Raw genomic sequence first — 25,419 nt, 5'->3', positions numbered from 1 at the left:
TTGCCATTGGCATGGATCCCCATGGATGTCAAAAAAAAAAAAAAAAAAAAAAAAAAAAAAAAAAAAAAAAAAAAAAAGGAAGGCGAGAGAAATAAGAACAAAGCAATAAATCGATCGCTTTCATGGTGCGAAATACACAAGCCGTATTTCTTCATTTGTGAAAAATGAGGGGAAAAAGATGAGAAAAAGTAAAACCTGGTGCTTTTCGGCAAACACAAAATTTGACCAAAATTTTATGGCCTTTATCCTGTAGGTGTTATTGTATCGAAGGATATCTTGGAGTAAACTACCTATCGTCCTTGCTTCCCTGGCGCGATTGAATTGTAGCCGGTTATCCTGGAAGAAGTCCAAAGGGAAAACTTGCCAAAAGGATCCCAAAAGAGTGAAGAGGACATCAGAAAAATATTGGGACGGTTCAGAAGAAACAATCCAGAGGTGCTCTGAATAGGTGAAGTTAATGAAAACTGCGTGACAATTAACAGAACTAGATGATGTGCGCAAAATCACACAGAACACTCATAGCAAGTCTCATCCACCTCAGGCACTGGAGAATGACGACTTCCATTAGTTGTAGCACGGGTGCGGCGACGCGTGCCCACTGCTCCAAATATGTTTTTGGGTACCATGTCCTGAGTATCGGCGAGTCCCGAAAAGGAGTTTGCAGGCCTCCGGTGATTAGCCGGACTGGCACGCGAGGCATCATCGTTGTCACTTAACTTATTTGTAGAAAGTGGAATATGGATTAAATTGATTGGAGCAGAGCTGGCCTGGCGGTTCATGTTGTGGGTAGCCCGAACGGGGTAGCGGAGAGTATCGTGTGCAAAGGATTGGGAAAATTTCTTAGTGATAGGGTCTGCGGCTGAAGAGGGAGCTTCAACGGAAGCTGAAGTAGATGAACCAGAAGTTGCGAGTGAATGAGACCGGCTCTCTGCACCACGTTTGTTCTTAACGCCCTCAGTGACTAGCTGTATTAAAATACTATTTTCATAGTCCACCGCGGTCTGCCATTTGTGGTGGGTATTTCCCCAACCCCACTCAAGCCAGATCTTTCCAAAAGGAGAGCTTGCATGCATGACAGGATGCCAGGTGTTCGCAAGGAAGTTAGTACCAGGGTCCAAGGTAGCAGCACCAGCTACGATGAATTCAGCATATTGCTATAGAAGGTATTAGAACAAGATAACAAGTCAGATTTCCAGGGATTCCCATACCATGACGTGCTCCTCAGTAGCGTTAGGCTTGCGGGTGATGGTATCAAACGGCCAGAAGCGTTCAGTGGGGGATGCAACCACACTATGGTTCTTTGCTGCAACATTGAGAACAAACTTCTGACGGTCATTGAAGACAGGGCAGCGCAGTCCTGCCTCAAGTAGCTCCTGAACAAGGCGCGAGTCGAGCCCAATAGTTTGTCCTCGCTCCACTTGCGGCACCAAAGCATGAATCAGGCGCAGGGTGGCAGAGAAAATCTGATTGCGATCTTCCACGGTGTAATGATATGTCGCATACCAAGGGAACTGGGGCTAGGATTAGGAACGTCATCAAATATCGTGGGAACTGGACTTACCTTGTGCAAGGTACTCATCATATTTTCGTACGGGCGTTGAAGGCACTTTGCGCAGTAAACGGACTGTTGCGTTGAAGGGATCAGTATCTGAGAGCTCTCAAGCAGCAAGTTAAGGCACCACTTACACGCTGAGGCACCTCAGCATGGCGAACAGTGCAAAAGATTTCCTCCCCAGTCAAAAATCCCTGAAATCCAGAGCAATAATTCTCTCTTCCGGCCCTCACATGAGGAATACCATCTTTCCAATCGACATTTTTGGCACGGGGAAAGAGATCCTTGAGCAACTCGTCCTGGTTGCTAGCCCTGACTACCACGTGGCGATTGCCTAACTTCGGGGTTTGGAAACTGTCTAGACCCCGGTTAACCCAGGCAAGCGCACAGTCCGCATCAGCCTTAGCTGGAAATTCAACGTAGCAGTCCATAGTTTTTCCAGTCGAACGCTCCATTATAATATGGACAGGGCATCCCAGGTCTGGCGTCAATGGTCTGGCGTTGCGACCAAGAAACTGCAAGATCTCATGCTTGGTTACCGCATAAGGGATCTAGAATCATGTTAACTTGGCTTCCATATCAAGAGACACGACTGTCTCCAAGTGTCTGAAGTGCTGAAGCAGCCATAGGCCCCAGAACTATTGTGAGTGCTCATGATGGAGGAGTGAGATTGAAAATGAACGCATCGGAAGTTTGATATTACGCACATTGGTAATTTTGATAACCCCAAAACTGGGTGGCAGGCTGTATCTCGCCCCGTTATCGAATGGCATCGCGTATGGGTAGCAGACCGGATTGCTAGCGTAGGTGTGAGGACTGTTGTCTGCGACTGGCATTGTGGCAACTGTTCCGGTGATCGCAGTAATCGCAGCAGAAGCTGGTGCAGTGTCTGGGTGCTGTAGGGTGTTGTTGTAGTCAGATGGAAACTGAGAAGCTGGTGCAGACGAGGACGAAGGAGCGTGTTCCTCAGACGTCGCTAGAGTGACAGGTGAGACGACATCACCTCCTTTTTGCTCCATTGTCGAAGCAACCCCAACAAAGTGACGGTTTACCCCAACGATATTTGGATTCACTGATGAAGGAATTTCCGTGCACTCCCTAGATACAGCAGTAGGAGGAAGGCTTGTGATTTGATCTTGAGACTTCGTAAAGCTATCGTCGAGTCCGCCATTTGGGTTTTTTCGAAGCCCCCGTTCCAGAATTGGTAAATAGTTTGTCTCTATTGCGCAAAGAGAATGACGCGGCAAGTATGACACGCTGGGATAGAATTTATAAGCCGCTTGATACCTGGTCGAGGTCTGTCCGGGGCTGCTGTTGGGATGGTAAGGGTATCCAGTAACCATCTGGAGAGGGGAGTGTTGAGGAAAGTGATGCTGCTGGCCACTGTTGGGAGCTGGGAGGCGATCTTCCCTAGTCTTGGGGCTGCCATCGTCAACGAAATCAGGAAATTTTTCGGTTTGCTTGTCACTGAGCGCATCTGAGGACACGGATATACTTCCATAATTGCTGCCGCATTCGTACTCTGAGGCCGAGAACCTATATCCATCGCCGCTGATCTGGGGATGTGCATGATTGAAGCCCAACAAATCACTCTCAGACGATCTATTGCCATACTCGCAGATGGCTATCGCTGGCACGGTATAGGGGGAATTGGGAGGATTTTCCCTCCAGTAGTCCCGAGCTTTACTCGTCATATGATACGCGGAAAAAGTCATTGTGTGCTGAATCTCTTGTTAGACACGCCAGAAACGAGTGTGAGGTGAGTGTGCAAAACTCCACCAACAATGAAAGAGTCTGCTTAAAACGAAACAAGAGGTCGAACGACGAGAAAAGGTGATACCCCACTTGGCGGCCCTAAATTGGTCCAGCCAGGAGATGCTTGTTGTAGTGCCTAGAGGTGAATGAGGAGGGAAGATAGCACGATGAATGAAACAGATATTAAAATCAAACAGTTTCATAGGGTTTGTGTGCTGCTTAGTCCTTAGCTGGACCTACCACGAGAGAATTGACACATGGGCAATAGGCATATGTTACTACTGGAAGGGTAGTTGTACTGTGGATCAGCTTGCAATATCATGTTAGATGTTTATAACCAAACTCAAATGTGCCTTGGGCTCCGGACTCTTCACAAAGACCATTTACCTGGGGTTGTTTGCTCTCCGTTTCGGACAAAATTAGCTCTTTGCTTTATGACTGTTGCAGGTTTAATCTAAATCGCCATAGCTCTGTATGTGAGCCAAATCCTACGTAAGTAAGGCGTCGGCGGTATCCAAAAGAGAAAGCGGAAATGGCGTTCCTACCCAGCATCTGGAGTGACTCCGCTCACTTAAGGTATAGAGATATCAGGATAGCAATCTAGCCTAGGTGCTTAACAAGCAGGACAGGACTGCAGGACAGGACTGCAGGCACAACCAAAAAACCTCGAGGTGCCGGAAAAAAACAGAGGAGAAGCAATTAAGACAATGCGCTTGTTAAAGCCTCGGCGATGATTCAGTGGTAGAACATTACCAAATTAATGAGGTGGAAAGTGAAGTTAGATGATGAAAGTGCATATTGGGCCGGAAGGAGATAATAGAAATGAAAGATAAGAAAACTATGCTGGATAGCATAATTAACACTTCTTTGGAACAGAAGTTTAAGCATAGAAACACAAGGGGTTTTATTGGAATCTACACAGAGGAAAAGTGTCAAAAGGGACATCAGATTCCGAGTTATCACCCGGCAAAAAAAAAAAAAAAAAAGACATGTACTAGGCCGCTGAAGAGAGAATAAACATCGTATAAAGCCTATGGGTCCCCAAAGGCGTGTCATTAATTAATCGAACTTGTATTAGAAATATTAGCATCCGCATATACCTTCGAAAAAGGAAACCATACTTACAGGAGTCAAAAATGATTCCGCCACAAATCTCGCCCGAGCATTAAGCTACATAACCGTTAGTATACAGAACAATGTATTACTCCGATGGGGAAGTAGTCAGGTATCAGCCAGTCGAGTGCGGAGCAGATATACGCACAAAGAGTTTCATTTCCGATATCTCTTTGTCCACCTCTTCCATAAACTCTATGATAAAGTCAACCAGTTTGTGTTTCAACATAGCCTCCGTATGGAAATTGGTTATCAAAAATGAAATGTCGTAGTCCTAGACTATGTCAACCATGCCCCTTTCTATACTACTTGTTACAGGGGCTGCGTACCTTAACAGGCTTCCGTCGCAGGATGAAAAAGGCCTCTGCTCTTTGAGTCAAAAATCTCGTGAACTTGTGCACTAGAATATTCTCGATCTCATCTGCTTGCTTAATTCGAATGCTGACTCTGATACTGTTGACACTGGGCTCAATGAGGACCTTCTCGTTTTCGTTGCGCGCAATCGTAAGGGGGTTTAGTAGGACTTCGGGGGAAGTGGCCGCTTCTACCTCGGGGACGTTATGTCGTTCTGATGTCTGCGAAGCAAAGTTGGAAATTGCGAGGGCGGCTGTGAGGGAGGATCGCACACACTGAAGGTAAGGACGCAATGATTGAGACTGGAATACGATCAGTTCAGTTGGATACCCTGATGTAGTCGCTAGGGGATATACGTACCATAATGGATGTGGGGCGGGCCGTCACCTCAGCTGGGGAAAGATTGGGGTTGGAGGACACGGAGAAAATGGGATTTCGTGCGGGCAGTAATTAGCTTGATAAAATAGTCTGCCACGCTATTTATAGGATAAAAAGGGAAACAGGGTGGTGAAATTCTCAGTATATCGCACTCATTTTCTGGCTGTGTCCCGTCAATCGGTAAGATGCGTCGACGTCGCTGATGGGGTGGTGGGCGCTGTTTGCACTGTTTGCACTCTTTCTCCCCGCCAACCTCTAGAAGCATTTCTCAGCCAACGTTGTTTGTAGTCCCTATATTCCTACCATCCCTTCCCCAATCTCCAAAGGGCTGAAACCTGAATATACATATTTCGTGTGTGTTTTTCAGAGTAATAGTTGGCTTCCGCCATGGCTACGATACCCGGTGAGCCTCCCCTTTCTACTTTCCACTGCTCTCACTTTTCTTCTAACTAGACCCAGTAATCGTCAAACACCAAGGCAAGCGTCACGAAGTCGATCTCGACCCGACTGCCAACGGAGAGATCTTCAAATTCCAACTCTATTCTCTCACAGGAGTTGAACCGGAACGTCAGAAGGTTCTCGTGAAGGGCGGCCAGCTGAAGGATGACACCGAACTTTCAACCCTCAACGCAAAGCCTGGGCAAACATTCATGATGCTGGGAACGCCAAGCTCCAGCGATGCCGCTGTAGCCCTAGCGAAGCCTAAAGAAGCCATAAGGTTCATCGAGGATATGACGGAAGCGGAAGCTGCAAGAGCTGATGGTGCTACTCCTGCCGGTCTACAAAACCTGGGCAACACTTGCTACCTAAACTCGACGCTGCAGACGTTACGAATCCTCCCAGAACTGCAGGAAGAGCTTCTGAAGTACCGACCTTCAAGCGGTGCATCAAATACCTCTAGAATGCTAGGCATGACTGCATCTGGGGACCTGACTGCTTCTCTGAAGGATCTTTACAAGCGCATGTCTGAAACGCAGGAAGGATTTCCGCCCAGAGCCTTTTTAAACACTCTGCGGAATGCATTCCCGCAGTTTGCACAGAGGGCGAAGGACGGCCACGGATATGCGCAGCAAGACGCAGAAGAGGCGTGGTCGCAGATCATCTCGCAGCTGCGCCAGAATCTCACAATCAGGGGCGAGAACGACGCGGAAACGGCCGAGATCTCCTTTGTGGACAAGTACCTCTCCGGGAGGTTCGAGTCGGTTCTTGAATGCGATGATCCTGCAGCAAAAGAAGCAGGTGAAACGGCTATGGAAACATCAGACTCTTTTCTTAAGCTAGACTGCCATATCGACAAAAGCATAAACCATTTGCGGGACGGTCTTTTAGCAAGTTTGGAGGAGAAGGTTGAGAAGCACTCGCCTACTCTCGACCAGGACACAATTTATACGAAACGTTCTAAGATCTCTCGACTACCCAAATACCTTACAGTGCATTTCGTACGCTTCTTCTGGAAGCGGGATGTACAGAAGAAGGTAAAAATTATGCGCAAAGTAACATTTCCCTCCGAGTTGGATGTTGTGGAATTTTGTACCGATGAGCTCAAGAAAAAACTCATCCCTGTTAGGGACAAGGTCCGCGAGATTCGCAAGGATGAACACGATATGGAACGAGCTCGGAAGCGTCAGAAGATCGCACATCAGCGAGAAGAGGAGCAGAAGGCTGATGCAGCGATGGTTGAGCCTGTCAAAAAAAAACAAATGGCCGAGGAAAAGGCTGAAGCAACCACCGATGTTCCTATGGATGAAACCTTCAAAACTGATGCTGAGTACGAAGCCGAGCGTGCCGCAGCAGTTCTAGCTGCAAAGCGAGAGTTGTTCAAGCTCATTGACCCCAAGCTCGCGGCGGATGATGGCTCCAACAAATCCGGACTGTACGAATTGCGCGGAGTAATTACCCACCAGGGCGCTAGCGCTGACAGCGGTCACTACACTTCGTACGTGAAGAAGCAAGGAAGGATTGTCGACGATCCCCTTGCCCCTGGCGGCAGTAGACGAGAGGATGATGGCAAATGGTGGTGGTTCAACGACGACAAGGTTTCTGAGGTTGAGGCTGAGAAGATTGAAACTCTATCAGGGGGGGGTGAGTTGTCATATACTGCGCTATTGTCTCCTATATACTAGGAAAGGAAAGGAATAACAACTTATGAGAGTGGGCTAACTAACATAAATTTCCTAGGTGAATCGCATTCTGCACTGATACTGCTCTACCGTGCAATCGATCTGCCAACTGCGGAGGAAGTTAACGAATAATTCTGCTTCTTTTGTTCAAAATAGACAAGCCTCAGCTGCATCAGTCATAATGATTACTGGCTTTCTTTCAAATTTGCGAGAGCTATTGTTTTCCTATGCTGTATTAAATTAGCTGTAACGATTTGTTTCGGCCGGGCTATCTTTATAAAGCATGGGATTAAAGAGGGATTGTGGAAAAGCTGATAGATTTATCTAGCAAACCAGAGTGCTCTTTTAATGAAAACACATTTACCTACGTCCATGGACCACTTTGGCCTTCATCTCCTCATCCTCCTCCATTCTGCTTGGCCAGCCAGCGGGAACATGAATTTCATGTTTGGTCCTACTTAGTCTGGCCCATACATTTCTTGGCATGAGTCCCACCTGAATCTATCATCAAAAAAATGAACTATTTTTTCAGAAATGATTTGAAAAATAAAACAGATTTTCTAATAATAAACAGTGAAAGATAATCATTCTTCAAAAACTAGAATAATACTGAGATTGAAAAACAAATTCAATCTCATTCAGTAAGAATTTGATAACAATTATTAATAATATTTATGAAATAATAATTAATTACATTTTTATACAAGTTTATTTTTCATTCTCTTATGAAAACTACTCCGTACACTGTACATATTATACTGTAACTAATTAATAATATAATTTCTTTTTCAATGCTAATCTGAAAAGTGAGATAAAGGCGGTGATTGGCTGTCGAAATTCCATATCACATGACTCGGCACAACCTCGGCCTATCTCCGCAACCAAACTTGTATCCTCGTTGCACCGTAAACGCATCCAGGCACCATCACAACAGTTGAAATGTGGCAGCAATGTTTCGCTCTCCAAAACTAATATCCACCACCTTCTACCGCGGTGTATATGCCCAGGGCGCCATTAAACTTCCCGCCCGCTCGCTAATACCCAATCCCTCCTCCAGCGTTTCGCCTGGTTTGAAACGTTACTTCGTACGTGCGGCACGAGTACCACTGACCCAAAGAGAATATGTAAATCGGCGAAGATTACGCTCGTTGGTTTACGTCGCCATCTTCGGCTGTTTGGGCTATAGTATAGGAAATTCTTTGTCCGCATTCTTAGCGAATCCCGCTACCCCCGGCTCCCATGAGGATACACAACGAGTTAAGCACCTGAGGCGAGTTATGGATAGCCTAGATATGGTTAAGAAGCTGCGGGCTGATCCAGACTATGTCGAATGGGAAGCATACAGTAATTTTACGGAGGAGGAGAAGCCTCATCGACTTACGACTGGGCCTCTAAGTGGGAGTCGCAATATACCTGTGCAGGTTCGTGAGCTTATCGCGTCTATATGTTCTCTGGAGGACATGACAATGGCGTGGCTAACCGATGGTTGATATTCACAGCAAGTATTTTGGAATGAAAGAGAACACAAGGCTACAACAGTCGTACATTTTGGGATCGGGGTCAGCGGCTGGCCCTTAATAGTTCATGGAGGAGCAATCGCTACAGTGCTGGACGAATGCTTGGGACGGGTTGCCATACGCAGCTTCCCGGCTCGAACAGGTGTAACGGCCAACCTCAACATTGACTATATCAGACCCGTCAAGGCAATGGACTTCTATACAGTGACGGCAGAATACGATCCAGAGAAGAGCACAGAACGCAAAGCCATCGTTAAGGGCGAAATTCGAGATTCTGAGGGTAGATTATGTACCACAGGAAATGCCCTATTCGTGGTGCCGAAGACAGTGACGTTGAGAACTCTCGGTGATAATTTCTAAACGTCATATTAGACATCATCCAAGAACCTGCTGCACATACCAAACGACTTGACTTATGGAGTTTCCCATGGAGTTGAACACTAACCTCTACCCAAACCCAAGCAATCTGCCGAACAGCCCCGATATGTTAGCAACTAGATATGCAGTTGTGGGAAATTGGGTCGTAGCACTATTAGTCTCAATGTCATATCGACGTTTCCCACACGAAGACCTCCGACAGAGCGTCCTGAATTCCTCATGTTTGGACGCAGATAGGCATAAAGGTGGGCATGTCGACTCCACAACATCAACATTCTCTTTACCGAATCTTAAACCCAGCTCTTTCTTTCAACCCACGAGAGTGATAGATCCGACAGCTCGAAATGCAAGAACGGCGCAAGTTGCCCATTTCTTTCTTCTTTCTTTCTTTCTTAACAATAAAAAATACACTGCCGGAGTGAACCAAGGGCCTGCCTGCGTACCTTCTCCCAGATAAATCTTCGCTTCAGGTGGCATTTTCACTGGACATAGTGCATTTAAGATAACCATTGAACGACAACAGAACTGCCATTTCAAGATCAGCAAAGGTCTAGTATCCAAACACCCCAGCTTGATTTATGTATGCAGCCCATAGCTCACATTAATTTTCCTCGGCATTGACAACTGCGAATATCATGCTCCCTACTCTGTTAGTCGAATTAAATCAGGTACACCCACGGAGTTATCGCACATATCCTAATTTGCGGAGCGAAGCGAAGCAATATGTTAGGTGCTTTCAAAACCTGATTAGAATAGACGCCTGTAGAGGAAGCCGCAATGGCCTGGGCCGCCTGTATAGGTAGTCACCAGTCACCACCTATTAAGCAGGCAATTACAGCTTCAATTACTGCAATTGCTGCTAGACTGGCCGGCAGGACCATGAATTTCACGTTTGGTCTCATTTGGTCTGGTCTTAACATGCAAAGTGACTATTAATCAGATCTCAAAATGAGACTATAACTTAAGAAAATAATCTCATTTAATTTCATTTAGTCTCATTCTTAGTATAAAGTTACTATTTTTAGAGATTTTAAAGTTTTTTATAGACTATTTTTAATTTTTTAAAAAGTAATAATTTTTGATAACATTTAAATAAGATTTAAAGTTATTGAAAGAAATAAAATAAATTTAAATTGAGAAGTGAAAATCATAATCTTATTTTAAAAATATGATAAGAGTAGATAGTAGATTTCACTGAAATAGTATAGAACTACTATCTAATCTTAATACTGTATAATAAGATTAATTAAATTAATAATAAAACTATTAAATATTCTGATTCTAATCTCAGATATAATTATATAATCAGTCTAATTACTGCTGCTATAATACAATAAAACACTTTTTATAAAAATATAATATAATATATCTCTGTAAAAATTTAATTCTTTATTTATAATTTATATTAATTCTATAAATCTTCTGATTTCCTTTTTATAAATAATTAAAGAATTAACTGTAAATATTCTTTTTTTATATACTCTGTGAGTCTGTGTGACGTGCTTTCGCTCTCTATTCAAGTTAATTCTCTATTCAACTCTAGCTTTCACTTCATTTCTTACTGTTTTCTGAAGCTTTTACTTCTATCTTCTTTCTCTGCTCTTTTCTTTATATATGATTGCTTCTTCTATAAGAGCTTCTACTTCTTCTCTACAGAGCCTTTATTCTTCTCTTTATATATAATCACTTCTTCTATAAGAGTATTCACTTCTTCTCTACAGAGTCTCTATTCTTCTCTTCATAGATAATTACTTCTTCTATAAGAGTTAATCTCTATAAAACAATCACTGTATATATAAGAGTGTACACTCATCTCTTATCTTTTAGAGAATCAGATGAGTTTTTACTCTGATATCTGATTCTATATAGCAGTATACACTATAATTTAATAACATATCTTATTAGAAATTAAGTTCTTCTAGCCTCTTTAACTTCTACTCTGCTCTTAATATATATAGTACTGATAATTGATCTGAGCTGCAGATACTGAGAATTGACTAGCTGATAATCAGTCTGATTAGTTATTCTATCTTCTTTTAATACTGCAGCTAGTGATTAATCTAGCTTGTAATTATTCAGCTATTCTATCTTCTTCAGTGCTGCAGCTAGTGATTAATCTGATCTGCAGTTATTTAAATCTATTTCATTTAATACTACAGCTGATGATAGATCTAGCTAATGATTATTTAAGCATCTTTCACTTCAGAATACTATAGCACTAGTGATTGATCTAGATTATGATCACAGTTATAATAAACTTATCTTATTCACACTCTTATATGACTTCATCAGCTCTGTTATAATAATAAAGCAGAATAGATAAATTACTCAGAGCAGCTTCTATCAGTCATTTTCTTTCACTGAAGTGAATAAGTCTGTTAGCAGAATTAAATAACTTATCTGAGAATTCACTGATAAACCTGACTCAGAATGAACTTACTCACAAGTAATAATTGAAAAGCATGCTATTATAATTACAAAAGTCTGACAGATCACAGATAGATAGTATAAGAGTGTTAAAAGTCAAGTAATACTGTATAATTATATCAAAGTAAAAGATATTCTTATAAGTGTATCATTATTATTATTATTATTCTTTCATTATACTTATATGCAAGCGGAGCTTATGATGAGTCCTTGCGTGATGTTAAATACAGGTCAAGTGTTGGTTATACAGGAGGAAATACAGGTGTTGAGATCATGTCAAGATAACAAGAACATAGGAAAATACAAAGAAGTGACAATTAGATACATGCGATAATAACTTCCCAGCCCAGGAACATAGAGCGATTCATTGAAGTGATTTGTACACCTCTGTATTTATTAGAAACCTGAGGTGCTTGAGTTCTGGATTTAATGTATCCCCTGCGGGTTTCGAACCCACGCGCCTTGGTTTCCCACGCCAAGGCGCTACCAGGTGGCCGCATTAACCATTCAGCCACCGGGGATTATAAGTGTATCAGTCAGATGTTATAATGATATAAAAACAGCTCTTAACTTCACTTCAGTAGCAGAATGAAAGACTATTATTAGTCTCTGATTACAGATCTTTCACACAGACATTATAAAGAATACTAAGAAGAGAAATTTAATAGTCTCAAGCTTTTATAAATTTAACTGTCAGAATTACACTTCTTCTGATGAAGCAGTAATACTAGATATAATTAAGAAGTTAGAATAGCTAGAAGTCTGACCTGATCTGATAAGAGAGTGAGCTCAATGAATATGAATATCAGCTTAATCAGTGAAAGAAGCAGTTAAATAAGTGTATCACTCTCATTAATGAATATGTTGATAAACTTCAAGAGAATCTTAAATAATTAATAGATGAAAGAAGTAGATTGATAGAAGTATGAACTAGCTTTCACACTGAGAAAGTCATACTCACTGTTCAAAGATAGAAGCTGAACTGTTATCAGTAGATAAACTATTCAGCTTAGATTAATAGAATAGATATCAGAGCTGATGATTTTCTTACTGAGTCTGTATAATAATTAGATATCTTCTTTGAGAAAGGCTTTGAATCATCTTTCAAAATCTGATAAATACTGACAATTTTACAGAGATTATACAGTGCTGAAGATAGAACACACTGTTATAATCTAATAAGAGATAGAATTAATTTTCTCAGAGAAGCTAATACTGCACATTTTACTTATAACTCAGAGAGAAACTGAATACACAGAGATTAGATACTCATTTATAATAATCTTGATCTTCTACTTGATAGTGAATCTCATTTATCTGTATGAAGTGATGATAGATTAGCAAGATTACAGACTGATAATATTATACTATTTAACTCAGTGAAAACAGATGTAATAGTGTTTATCAGTTACTTAAAATTCATTATTATATAGAAGAAAGATGACACAGTTCTTCACATATTTTTTCTATATCTGAAGAGTCAGATGTTGAAATAACATAATAATCTATCTATTAAAATAAGAAAGAATATGAATGTCTCTCTCTCTATCACTATTAATGAGTTAAAATGCAAGTTTCAGCTATTAGAAGAAAAAGCTTGAATAAAAGCTCAGACTCTGTATTTTTTCTTTAAGAAGTCAGATAAACTATCTCTAATATTATATATCTTATAAAAGATTAACTTACTGTAAGTCACTGCAATCTCTGATTCTATTATAATAAAGAGACTCTTATAAGAGAATTTAGAGTTCAATCTTTTCTTAATTACATCACTTATTTTTACTGAATGATTGAATAACTTTTAATAATGAATTAGAGATAATGAGTCAGCTATCTGATATGTCTGAACTGATCAGAAGACTTAATTTACTGATTATATATATAGTTTCAGATATTTTGAACAGAATAATAACTACTGTCTGTATTATATCTCTCTATTGAAGTAGATAGAGACTACAAAGCTGTCTGTGTCTGCTGCAGAGATAGTAGTGATTTCTCTAAGTACTCTTACAATGAGTAAGTTATCAATTCAGTATATAATAGAAGAAGAAAGACTATCAGTACTTATAGCAGAGTACTACATCTGTGAAGACTCTCATTATATTAATCACTGTCTTAAAAAAGAGAAGAATAGTGATTATCTGATAAATTAAGTTAAACTGAAGAATACTGAGAAAGATGATAATAAGCTGCTGAATTTAGATCTCAGTCTAAATTTCAATAGTGAGTCAGAAAAATAACTAGTAAGATAGATACTGAGAGACTTATCTTATCTATAGATATTTTCTCAGATGATTATCTGAACATCTTTAATACTGATATATATGCAGTTGCAGCATGTGACATCTCTATAAGTGATTAAAAATATATTAGCAAACTACAGTATTTGTCTTACATCTTTCTTATCATTCTTATTATTACATCACAAGATAATCTCTCTGTTTATATAAATACAGATGCAGATATATTACTTATCAATATAATAATAGTAAGTCTATTCTTCTCTTATTATTGACTGATCTCTATGTCACATGATCAATGTGTGAGCATTCAAGAAGTTAACTTAGAAGCAGATGAATTAAATCTATTCATAATAACAGATTTTATCTTAAAGATAGATAACAATTCTCTTTTCATTGTTGAAGATAAATTTCACTTAGTGTAATATCTCAGATATAATATAATCATAGTTAATAATATATTATTATCAGTAAAAGCAACTATCAATATTCACAGTGAGCTTATTACATTTTATAAAAGATATTTCATAAATATCAAGATCATCAGAGATGCTATTCACATAAGTAGATATCTATCTAACTCACAGCTGCCTCAGCAGTAGAAGAAGATTGTCATTTATACTGTCAATATCAACATCATTCATCATTCTGATTTGAAAGATTCTCTGTTTTCTACCTTGTACATTGAATTGCATTTGACAAATACAGAAGATCAGAATAATTCACTTTAAATTCTCACAGCAGACACTCTTATTAAGCAGATTCAAGCAGATATATCAGATCACTGAGCAGCAGAAGATCAAGCAGCTATTTAAGTAATTATCAACTGATATCACAAACTATTTAGCTTCAGTCTAGGTTTATTTTCAGATGATATTAAGATGTCACTGCAGTTTATCAATGAGAGTAACTTTTTCAGCCTGAAACAGAGACTTTATTCTCTGTCTTAAAGAGATTATAAAGTCACTGATCAGATTCTGAATCTGCTTCTATAAGATAGAAGAATTGAATGTATTTCTCTTAAAGACAGAAATCTCATTGCTTCATCTGTCTTTATAATCTGATTTAAGAAGAAGCTAAGAGTGATGATTAATTTGTAAAAAGTAAATACATACTTACTTCTCAATGCATACTTTCTACTAATATAATAAGATATGTTATAATCACTCAGCAGTTCTACAGTATTCTCATTCATGAATATTCATCAAGACTTCTTTCAATAAGTGATTGAACAGAGTGATCATTTTAAAATCATATTCATGACTTCATACTGAGATCTTGAATATTTTATAATTATTACAATGAGATTAATAATCTTGTCTGAGTTCTTTCAACAGTGTATGAAGAAGATTCTAGTAAAATTTCTATGATAATTTATATTAGTCTATATAGATGATATCATCATCTTCTCTCACTCACTGAATAAACATCTTCATTATATACAGTAAGTCTTCATAGCTCTTAAGATATCTGAAGTAATAATGTCATTAATTAAATATCATTTCACATATCTCTCAATACATTTGCTGAGTCATCATGTCAGCTGACTAGATATATCTATTCAAGAAGAGAAAGTAGCTGCTATTACTAATCTAGTCTTCTCTATAATACTCAGAGAACTAGAAGAAATTATCAGTCTCTTCAATTATTATCATAATTTTATCAGCTTTTATACAGATCAGATGAAAGTATTAGAAACTCTTAAGATTAAGTTACTGTATAACAGTTCAAAAACAGGTCAGAAAAGAGTATTATATACAGTTAAGACTAAGTTAATAAGATTTAAGAACTCACTGCAGTTTCACACTCTGCTCACAGAAGTCAGATATTTATTTAACATAGTAAAGTAAGTCTTGATAAATGCTCTTACTCAGACATATTCTGACTTTAAACATCTCTTTATATTATATGTGAATGTCAGTAAGCAAAGAGATATCAGAGTAGCTTTATATCAAGTTGAAATGAATAATATTAAAAGATCTATTCTATTTCTCTCTCACTGATTAAGTACAGTTAAAAAGTGCTACTGAGTAACTGAATTAAAGTGTCTTGAACTTATATAAGCTCTGTGAAAATTACTGTAGTATTTAGACAGTAAGTTTACAGTTATCACTGATCATATTACTCTTATATTCACTTTTCAGTCACTAGTAATAGATTATTGTAGTAACTGACTGATAAATTGAGTCTTAGTTCTAAGCTCATATCTTCTGTGAATAATAATTCACTATCACAAGAGCACTGTATATACTAATACTGATACTCTATTCAGATTGTATTATCTAGATAATAATTCAGAAGAGATTCTCTTTGAAGAGTAGGAAAAAATCTGTCAGATCATCATTAATCAGATAGATGAACTGATGACAGATACATCTTTAGTAAAGATATATATAATTTTAACTATAGTAATAGAGCTTATTAACAAACTTAAAAAGCAACTACACTGAGATATTTCTCATGACTCAGCATTAGAAAAGATCTTTCACAAGATCAGTCAGAAAGAGTAATATCAGTTATTTACAGTACAGAACAGACTATTATTCTTCAAAGAATTACATCTCTGTATTCTCAAATCACTGATATGAGATATTATTTATATATGTCACAACATAGCAGATCACTCTGATCTCTATTAAATAGAAGATCTTATTCATCAGTTCTTCTTTCTTTCTCATATCTGAAAGAGAATTCTGAACTGTCTATTATAATGTCTCAATTATCAACTAGTCAAATCACTAAATCACTCACTAGAGAATAAATTACATCTTATCTCATTTTCAAAACAGCTGTTTGAAGTTCTTTTGATTGATTTTATTACAGAATTATCTGTGAGTAACAATCATGACACTATATTAACAGTTATAGATAAATTTTTGAAAGCAGTAATTCTAATTATAGAACAGAAATGATAAAATACTTCATAATAAGTGAAAGACTTCTATAAGAAGATAATTTGCTGCTGACAGCTCTCACTAGTAATTATTTTAAATAGAGATCTCAAATTTACATTGCAATTTTGAAAGTCAGTTCTTCAACTCATGAGAATTAAGACATGAATGACAACTGTCTACAACTCTTACTTAAATAGTCAAAATAAGTGAATTAATCTCACATTTAAAGTCACATTGTAAATACTTCTTATAGATGAATATAAAGCAAGTTGAACTACTCTGCTTGAATAAGTGAAAAGAGTATTGAACTCAGTAACTGTATAGTCAGCAATGATCTCTCTCTTCAAACTGCTCACAGGTGTAAAGTCTAGATGACTGTCATTGAACAATGAGAAAGCTTCACTTGATATAGCTGAGTTCATTGCTGCATGAGATGCAGTGCAGTAAGACATTCTTAACTCATATACTCTGATAAAAGCTAGAATGACTGAGTCTTTTAATCAATCTCATTCTTAATTAACTATTCAGATTAATGATTGAGTCTTCTTAAATCTCACTTAAAAAGCTCAAAAGAGCTACATATTAAAAGAGACATTCAAGATATCACTCTTATAGATACACTCATTTCATATCCTTCAGAAGATATTAGATACTGTATTTTAATTAAAACTATTAGTTAGTTGATAAATACACTTAGTAATCTTCATCATTCATCTGAAAAAGACTGTGTTAACAGAAGTAAATATGAAACACTTATCATCAGAGTCAGTACTTATTGATAATCAGTTGCAATTTGAAGTTGAAAACATTATAAGAAAGTACACAGAGAACAGTAAGACTTATCTTCAGATTAAGTGAAAGAGATATAAAGATCTGATCTGAGAGTCTCTTAAAGTCATTATATAAGACATCTCATATCTGATTAAGATCTTCATGACTAAGAAGCCTTACAGTCAGCTGAGTAAAAAATAGAAAGAAAAGTAAAATAGAAAGAGAGTGAAAGAAAGAAAGAAAATGTATTATAATCTAATTTTAGCTATTAAATAAGAAGATAAAGAAAATAAGAAAATTATTATCTTTCACTCTTTTCATTATTTCATCTCATTTCTTCTTACTAATCATCTTCAAGATCTTTCTACAGCTTGACCTCCTGCTCAGTGAGATATGCATCTCAGAATGTAATATCTATTAATAATTCTTTATTTACAAAATCACTGAAACTGTAAGAATAGATGCTCGCAGGCGGTTATTCAGGTGTTTGCAGCTTGGCGTGATATATACTGTTAACTACTAGAAGTATTCGCGGTAGAAAGATAAAATGTAGAGATCAAATATATAATAGTATTTAAGCTGAGTTATGAATAGTATTTGTGAACTTCAGTCTATATAGTTGTATATAGTCAAGAGCTGCTAGCTCTATTGATTATACAAGAGATAGAAATAGAGATAAAGAATCTGTGAGAAGTGAAATTTCTTACATATTTCTTCCTCTCTAAGACTTCATCTGTAAAGCCTTTCACTGAGTGACTTCATAGAATCAGCTCAGCACTGCAGTAATACTCACTAAAAACTCTTTATATCTATAAAAAACCTCAGTGAGGAAAAATCTCTTGTTACTATAAAGAGAAAAGAGTCTGTTACTCAGTTTCTTATTTCATGAGATTCTTTATAGTCTACAGATTCTTCTCTAACTATTACATAGATTTATCTCATATCTTTTATATAGAAGAGTTCTAGTTAACTCTTAATTATTTTCATGAGATTCTTGTGTAATTATCACACAGATTCATCTTACAGATGAATCACTCTCTGTGAGATTATTCTTATTAAAGAGAAGTATTCATGAGTTAATCTTTCACTTATTCTTATAAATCATTGTTCTTTGACACTGTAGAATTGTGAGAAATTTTTCATTCTTTTATCAACTCTGTAGAATTATAGAATCAAGATATTCACAGTCTGCAATTACTCTTTATAGTTATATAGAAAGATTCAGATCTATAATTTATAATCACTCTTTATTTACTAGAGTGATCTGACTGTTCTGTGAAATTACTCATAGTGTAAATAAATCTCTCTAGAGTAGTATAAATATCTCAGATCTATTCACAGAATCTTATCTTCTTTTCTCTTTTTCTATAACAGCTTTCATTCTTATTAACTATGAGTATTCTTATTCATCTGCAAAGTGTTTTCACTCAGATGATAGAGAGAGAGTGTTTCTGACAATGTCTGTATATTAATTCAAGAACTTTTCAAGAATAAAAAATCTTTTTAATTTTAATATCTTTATAATAATATCTGACTGCTGCTGAGCTTCTTATAAGTGTCTCTATAACTTCTCTGATCACTTTTTATCAGCTGATGAAGCAGAGACATCACTGCTTATAACAGTGTCTTCATCTCTCTCAGCTCTGTCACTGCATCTGATTTTCAGATCAGCAGTCAATCTCATGTCTTTCTCAGGTCAGTTTCTGACTTTAAGTAGCACAGTTCTCTTCTTTACTGTAAGTCTTCTCATAAGTAATTTCTTACAGACTCTAGCTAATAGTTCTTGCAAAGCTCTCAGTGTTATTAGTATCTTCTACAGTTCTGTAAGTCTATAATCACTCTCTCTCTACTCACACAATCTCTGATCAGACATATGCAAATATGTCTAGGTTTTCTATTAATAGTTCTCACATTACAGCACATTTCTGCAATCTCATTGTCAATAAGAGATGAGTTCTCAGATATCTGTAAAATCCAGGTAATTAAGATAATACAAATGTCATGAATTCACAATAGAAGTTAATCTGAATAGATGAGTCTTCTCTCTATATCTTAATTATTTTCAGGCTGAATACTTCAGCATAACTGAGAAAGCAGACACAGCTTTATAAGAAATATCTGATTATACATACAGATAGTCAGTTCTCAAGACTCTGCTACAACTGTATATACTCTGATATTCAGCTTCTCTGAAGTCTGTGCATTTCTGACAGTCTTTACATCAAATGTAACAATTGTCTGTATTACAGATATAATACTCTCTGCTTCTTTAAAGAAGGAAATTGATAGTTGTAAAAGAATTGAATGTCATAGATATTGATTTGAATTTTCTTTATTTTTTCTTTATTAATCTTCAAATTGTGTTCACAGCCCTGTTTTTATTTTCTTATTTTTTAGCTTTAATAAGAGTATGATTTCTTCTTCTCTTACATACACTGCAGACTGTTCATCTCAGTAGAAACTCATCATCTTATAGACTAGAACTTATAAATAACAGTGTTAATATCTTTATCATAATCAGATTCTTAGCAAAGACTGTATTATTCTGACTTATCAGAATTCACAGTATAAAAGTCATGTCTCAGCTTCTGCAGATATCTTATCTATCTGAATGATTCTTAAGTGAACTTATTCATCTTATCAGAATACTCTTATCACTGAATCTTGAATCAGAGCTTATAATCTCACTTCTCTGAGTTAATAATCTCTTTGATCTGATATTCTCTTTCACTCTTTAATTCTTTACAGACAGAGTGATGAGCTATAGAATTCTCTTCTAAGAATTTCTTATATTCACAGAGTAAAGAGACATGAAAAATATTATATATCTACAACTTAGATAGCAGTTTCAATTTATAGAACTGTAAGCTAACTTTCTTTATAATCTTATAAGACTCTGTTTATAAGAGATTCAGCTTCTTACTAGATCTCTGCATAATAATGTTTTCTAAACTTAGTCAGACTCTATCATCTTTCTTGAAACTCTTTATAATATACTTAAAGTCATAGTATTTCTTCTGATACTCTTGAGTCTTTCTCAAGAATTCACAGACTTTCTCTCAGATCTTCTGAATTCTCTCAGTCTTATTATTATTATTATTATTATTATTATTATTATTATTATTATTATTCTTCAATTATAGATGTATGCAGTCAGAGACTATGACATCTACCTGAGAACTTTAGTTCTCAGGGTTTTTTCTATGTCTGTAAAGTTAACTATTATACATTCATCAATTTCAGATATGCAAAATCAGAAAATTCCAGCCCAGAATACAAAAACTGTTTACAAATTGCAGTGTTTTAACATCTTTTGATACTTTGAAACCATTTGACAATATCATGACAAAAGAAAAGAGAAAAAGAACACAGTCTCAAAGATAGACACATTAAATAGATAGATAGAAAGAAATTGAAAGAAAAAGATAAAGAAAAAGATAAAGTAAAGAGAGACTATAACAAAACAAATTATTAAAAGAGAGTGTATAGCTGTTTTAACAGACTATATCTGATTAATTTCCTCCTCTTCATATTCAGATAATTCTGAATTTAGTCATTTTCTTATAGCTGCTTGAGTTTCTGATAGAAAGTCTATTAAGTATTTAATTCCTGTCTCAGTTGAGAATAAGAATCTCATATTTAATTGATTTAGATCATACTTCTCTTTCAATCTGACTCTGAGACTATTGTATAATGCACAGTGCATTACAATATACTCAGAATTCTCATTTGTATTACAGAATGAGCATTCTATTGAGTCAAATCTATCATCAAATCTTTGTATATAAGATTTGAAATAGTCATGTCCTAGTTTCAGCTGTATTATAGATGAGAATATTTTCTTTTTACATTTAATTGAACAAGATTTTCACTTGGGTTTTGTTTCAAATCTTGAATAATGTATACTCTTCTTTTGTTTCTGCCAGCTTTCATTTCACTTGTCTAAACAAGATTCTTTTATTTTTCTCTTTATAAAAGATCAGGACATAATTTTTTGAATAGATCTGCTTAATTCTGCACCCTTTTTTACAGCTGAATCAGCCAATTCATTGTCATGAATATTCATATGAGCAGGAACCCAGTGCAGATGAATTATCAGCTTTGATGTTCTTCTCTTTTGAATTTTCAAAACAGAGTTTAAGATCAGTTCAAGATTCATTTGATCATTATGAATCTGACTATTTCTAAGTCTTTTTAAAGCAGCTTGACTATCAGAGAATATTCATGCCTTTTTCAAACAATTTCCTCTTTTATGAGATTTTATTTCAATGAGTTTGAAAGCTTTCACTATTGTAAATAGTTCAGCATCAAAGACTTCACATTCAGAGCCTAGATTTCAGAAATCTGAGATAAAATTAATATTATCTTCAGTATAAGCAATGTCTGCATCTAATCTATTCAAGTTCTCATTTTTTGAGCCATCTGAATAAATCAGAATAGAGTCTTTTATATTGATTATAGAAATTCTCTTCAAATGCTGTTCATATTCTTTCTCTTTTAATAGTTCACTTATTTGTAAGTCTATAAGAGATTCAAGCTTTTCTCTCCAGAGAGATAACTTCTCATGATCAACTTTTTCAACATTTAAAGAAGAAAATTGATTTTTAATCAGAGAGCATAGTCTGTAAAGTTAAGAAGGCATTTTCTTTGAAGAATTATTTTCATTCCAATCAAGAAATCTATTCCAATTCAGTTCATTTTCAGAGTTAATTGATGAAAATGAAGAAGAGACTCTTTCTCTGATTATATAATTTGAGCTTATCTTTACAACTCTCAGAGCATAGTTCATACAGGCTTTTTCAAATCTAATAGCAGAAGAAGGAATTGAAGCTTCAATTTCCATTGCTTTAATAGGAGATGATTTGAATGCTTTCAGAATTCTTCTCAAGGCTCTGTTTTGCAGACTTTGAAAGAGTTCAGTGAAATTCCCTTGATTATTTCATCAAACTTGAACTTCATAATCAGCTACTGATGTAATACAGGCTATATATAACTGTCTCATAGCCTGGAAAGATAGACCCCTCTCTGTATTTGATAGTCTGATTATGTTGTTCAATAGTCTTTCTGCCTTGACAGTTCTTTGATGAATGTGATATTTAAAATTCAACTTGGAGTTTAATCATACTCCTAATCATTTGACATTTACACTGGATTTAATCTCTCTATTTAAAAGAGTTAGAGATAGTTCTTTCTCATTGAATCTAGAAAAGAAATGAATTAACTCAGTTTTATTCATATTAAATTGAATTTGATTGATATCTGCTCTAACAAAGATTTCCTTTGCAGCTTCTTCAATTACTTTCAAATTCTCTTTGATAGTTTTTGAGCTGTAGACTAGACCAATATCATTCACATAACTCAGAGATTGCACTATTCTCATATTTCTATTTTTGAATAGATATGCAGTGTATATTGCAAATAAAATGAGTGAGATTGAAGATCCCTGTGATACTTCTATTTTTATCTCAGTCTTGTCTTGTTTCATTCCATCAAAGAAGAGTTGTATAATTCTTTTAGACATAAAACAGTTAACTCATTTTATTAGAGAAAGTGGCAGTTTTAATATCTTCAATGTCTGAATTAACTTTGACTTTGAAACATGATCAAATGCTTCTTTTATATCAATAAAAACTGCAGTTGAGACCAGACTCTCATGCTTTGCTATTTGAATATCATGAATCACTGAGAGAACAGTGTCAATTGCAGAACACTGTTTTCTACCTCTCATTTATTCACTGAATAAAAGAGAATCATCTATAGAGCTTATAAAAGATAGTTGAGTAGCTATTATCTTTTCTAAAACCTTTTCTAAACAGTTCAATAGAGATATTACTCTATATAACTTAGGAATTGAAGTTTTTCTATTAGGTTTTGCAAGAATCACTCCAGTGGCTTCTCTCCAGCATTCAGGATGATATTCATTTTTTAAGAGATTGAAAAAGAGCTCAAAATATTCATTCTTTAAGTAGAAATATGTATTTTGAATAATCAAGTGATTAATTGAATCAGGACCTGTAGCAGTTTTAACAGAACTTGAGAAGATAGCTGACTCTAATTCATCTTGTGTAAGATCAGGCCATTCCCAGTCATTTTCATCAATATAGTTGAGAAGTGATATATTCTCTTCCTCTGAATCTGACTCTGAATCTGATGAGTTCTGAAAGAGAATTCTCATGAAAGCTTGACATTTTTCCTCAAAAGAGTTTGCTGTATATGATTCATTCTGAAACTCATATTCTAAGGCTGGAAGTTTTGCTACACTTCTTGTATTATTATTATTATTATTCTTCAATTATAGATGTATGCAGTCAGAGACTATGACATCTACCTGAGAACTTTAGTTCTCAGGGTTTTTTCTATGTCTGTAAAGTTAACTATTATACATTCATCAATTTCAGATATGCAAAATCAGAAAATTCCAGCTCAGAATACAAAAACTGTTTACAAATTGCAGTGTTTTAACATCTTTTGATACTTTGAAACCATTTGATAATATCATGACAAAAGAAAAGAGAAAAAGAACACAGTCTCAAAGATAGACACATTAAATAAATAGATAGAAAGAAATTGAAAGAAAAAGATAAAGAAAAAGATAAAGTAAAGAGAGACTATAACAAAACAAATTATTAAAAGAGAGTGTATAGCTGTTTTAACAGACTATATCTGATTAATTTCCTCCTCTTCATACTCAGATAATTCTGAATTTAGCCATTTTCTTGTAGCTGCTTGAGTTTCTGATAGAAAGTCTATTAAGTATTTAATTCCTGTCTCAGTTGAGAATAAGAATCTCATATTTAATTGATTTAGATCATACTTCTCTTTCAATCTGGCTCTGAGACTATTGTATAATGCACAGTGTATTACAATATGCTCAGGATTCTCATTTGTATTGCAGAATGAGCATTCTATTGAGTCAAATCTATCATCAAATCTTTGTATATAAGATTTGAAATAGCCATGTCCTAGTTTCAGCTGTATTATAGATGAGAATATTTTCTTTTTACATTTAATTGAACAAGATTTCCACTTGGGTTTTGTTTCAAATCTTGAATAATGTATACTCTTCTTTTGTTTCTGTCAGCTTTCATTTCACTTGTCTAAACAAGATTCTTTTATTTTTCTCTTTATAAAAGACCAGGACATAATTTTTTGAATAGATCTGCTTAATTCTGCACCCTTTTTTACAGCTGAATCAGCCAATTCATTATCATGAATATTCATATGAGCAGGAACCCAGTGCAGATGAATTATCAGCTTTGATATTCTTCTCTTTTGAATTTTCAAAACAGAGTTTAAGATCAGTTCAAGATTCATTTGATCATTATGAATCTGACTATTTCTAAGTCTTTTTAAAGCAGCTTGACTATCAGAGAATATCCATGTCTCTTTCAAACAATTTCCTCTTTTATGAGATTTTATTTCAATGAGTTTGAAAGCTTTCACTATTGCAAATAGTTCAGCATCAAAGACTTCACATTCAGAGCCTAGATTCCAGAAATCTGAGATAAAATTAATATTATCTTCAGTATAAGCAATGCCTGCGCCTAATCTATTCAAGTTCTCATTTTTTGAGTCATCTGAATAAACCAGAATAGAGTCTTTTATATTGATTGTAGAAATTCTCTTCAAATGCTGTTCATATTCTTTCTCTTTTGATAGTTCACTTATTTGTAAGTCTATAAGAGATTCAAGCTTTTCTCTCCAGAGAGATAACTTCTCATGATCAACTTTTTCAACATTTAAAGAAGAAAATTGATTTTTAATCAGAGAGCATGGTCTGTACAGTTGAGAAGGCATTTTCTTTGAAGAATTATTTTCATTTCAATCAAGAAATCTATTTCAATTCAGTTCATTTCCAGAGTTAATTAATGGAAATGAAGAAGAGACTCTTTCTCTGATTATATGATTTAAGCTCATCTT

At 35.8% G+C, this 25,419-nt stretch overlaps 4 protein-coding genes and 1 pseudogene across 5 annotated transcripts; 2 read left to right on the top strand and 3 right to left on the bottom strand.

Moving 5' to 3' along the window:
- Positions 1-81: 81 nt before the first annotated feature.
- Positions 82-3,470, bottom strand: BDCG_02265 (uncharacterized protein). The gene is made up of 5 exons (XM_045417808.1): positions 2,260-3,470; positions 1,687-2,103; positions 1,562-1,624; positions 1,209-1,511; positions 82-1,154 (listed from the first exon to the last, which is right to left on the bottom strand). The coding sequence occupies exons 1-5, from the start codon at positions 3,265-3,267 to the stop codon at positions 504-506; spliced, it is 2,442 nt and encodes an 813-aa protein (XP_045274536.1). The 5' UTR covers positions 3,268-3,470; the 3' UTR covers positions 82-503.
- Positions 3,471-3,490: 20 nt separating this feature from the next.
- On the bottom strand, positions 3,491-5,344 carry BDCG_02264 (actin-like protein 2/3 complex subunit 4). The gene is made up of 5 exons (XM_045417807.1): positions 5,135-5,344; positions 4,750-5,076; positions 4,569-4,694; positions 4,433-4,477; positions 3,491-4,375 (listed from the first exon to the last, which is right to left on the bottom strand). Exons 1-5 carry the CDS (start codon positions 5,135-5,137, stop codon positions 4,367-4,369), a joined length of 510 nt encoding a protein of 169 aa, XP_045274535.1. The 5' UTR covers positions 5,138-5,344; the 3' UTR covers positions 3,491-4,366.
- Positions 5,345-5,367: 23 nt separating this feature from the next.
- BDCG_02263 (ubiquitin thiolesterase) lies at positions 5,368-7,924 on the top strand. The gene is made up of 3 exons (XM_045417806.1): positions 5,368-5,555; positions 5,612-7,234; positions 7,331-7,924. Exons 1-3 carry the CDS (start codon positions 5,540-5,542, stop codon positions 7,402-7,404), a joined length of 1,713 nt encoding a protein of 570 aa, XP_045274534.1. The 5' UTR covers positions 5,368-5,539; the 3' UTR covers positions 7,405-7,924.
- A 166-nt stretch (positions 7,925-8,090) lies between these two features.
- On the top strand, positions 8,091-10,247 carry BDCG_02262 (thioesterase). The gene is made up of 2 exons (XM_045417805.1): positions 8,091-8,693; positions 8,772-10,247. Exons 1-2 carry the CDS (start codon positions 8,223-8,225, stop codon positions 9,147-9,149), a joined length of 849 nt encoding a protein of 282 aa, XP_045274533.1. The 5' UTR covers positions 8,091-8,222; the 3' UTR covers positions 9,150-10,247.
- A 1,779-nt stretch (positions 10,248-12,026) lies between these two features.
- BDCG_16536 lies at positions 12,027-12,116 on the bottom strand (annotated as a pseudogene). Its single transcript has one exon. The product of its transcript is annotated as a tRNA-OTHER (tRNA).
- Between the last annotated feature and the right edge of the window lie 13,303 nt (positions 12,117-25,419).

Source organism: Blastomyces dermatitidis (genome assembly GCF_000003525.1).
Source record: "Blastomyces dermatitidis ER-3 genomic scaffold supercont1.2, whole genome shotgun sequence".
In the NCBI taxonomy this organism is placed as follows: Eukaryota; Fungi; Ascomycota; class Eurotiomycetes; order Onygenales; family Ajellomycetaceae; genus Blastomyces; species Blastomyces dermatitidis.
Note: the sequence above shows the minus strand (reverse complement) of the source record. Positions and strands in the feature narration are given on the sequence as shown.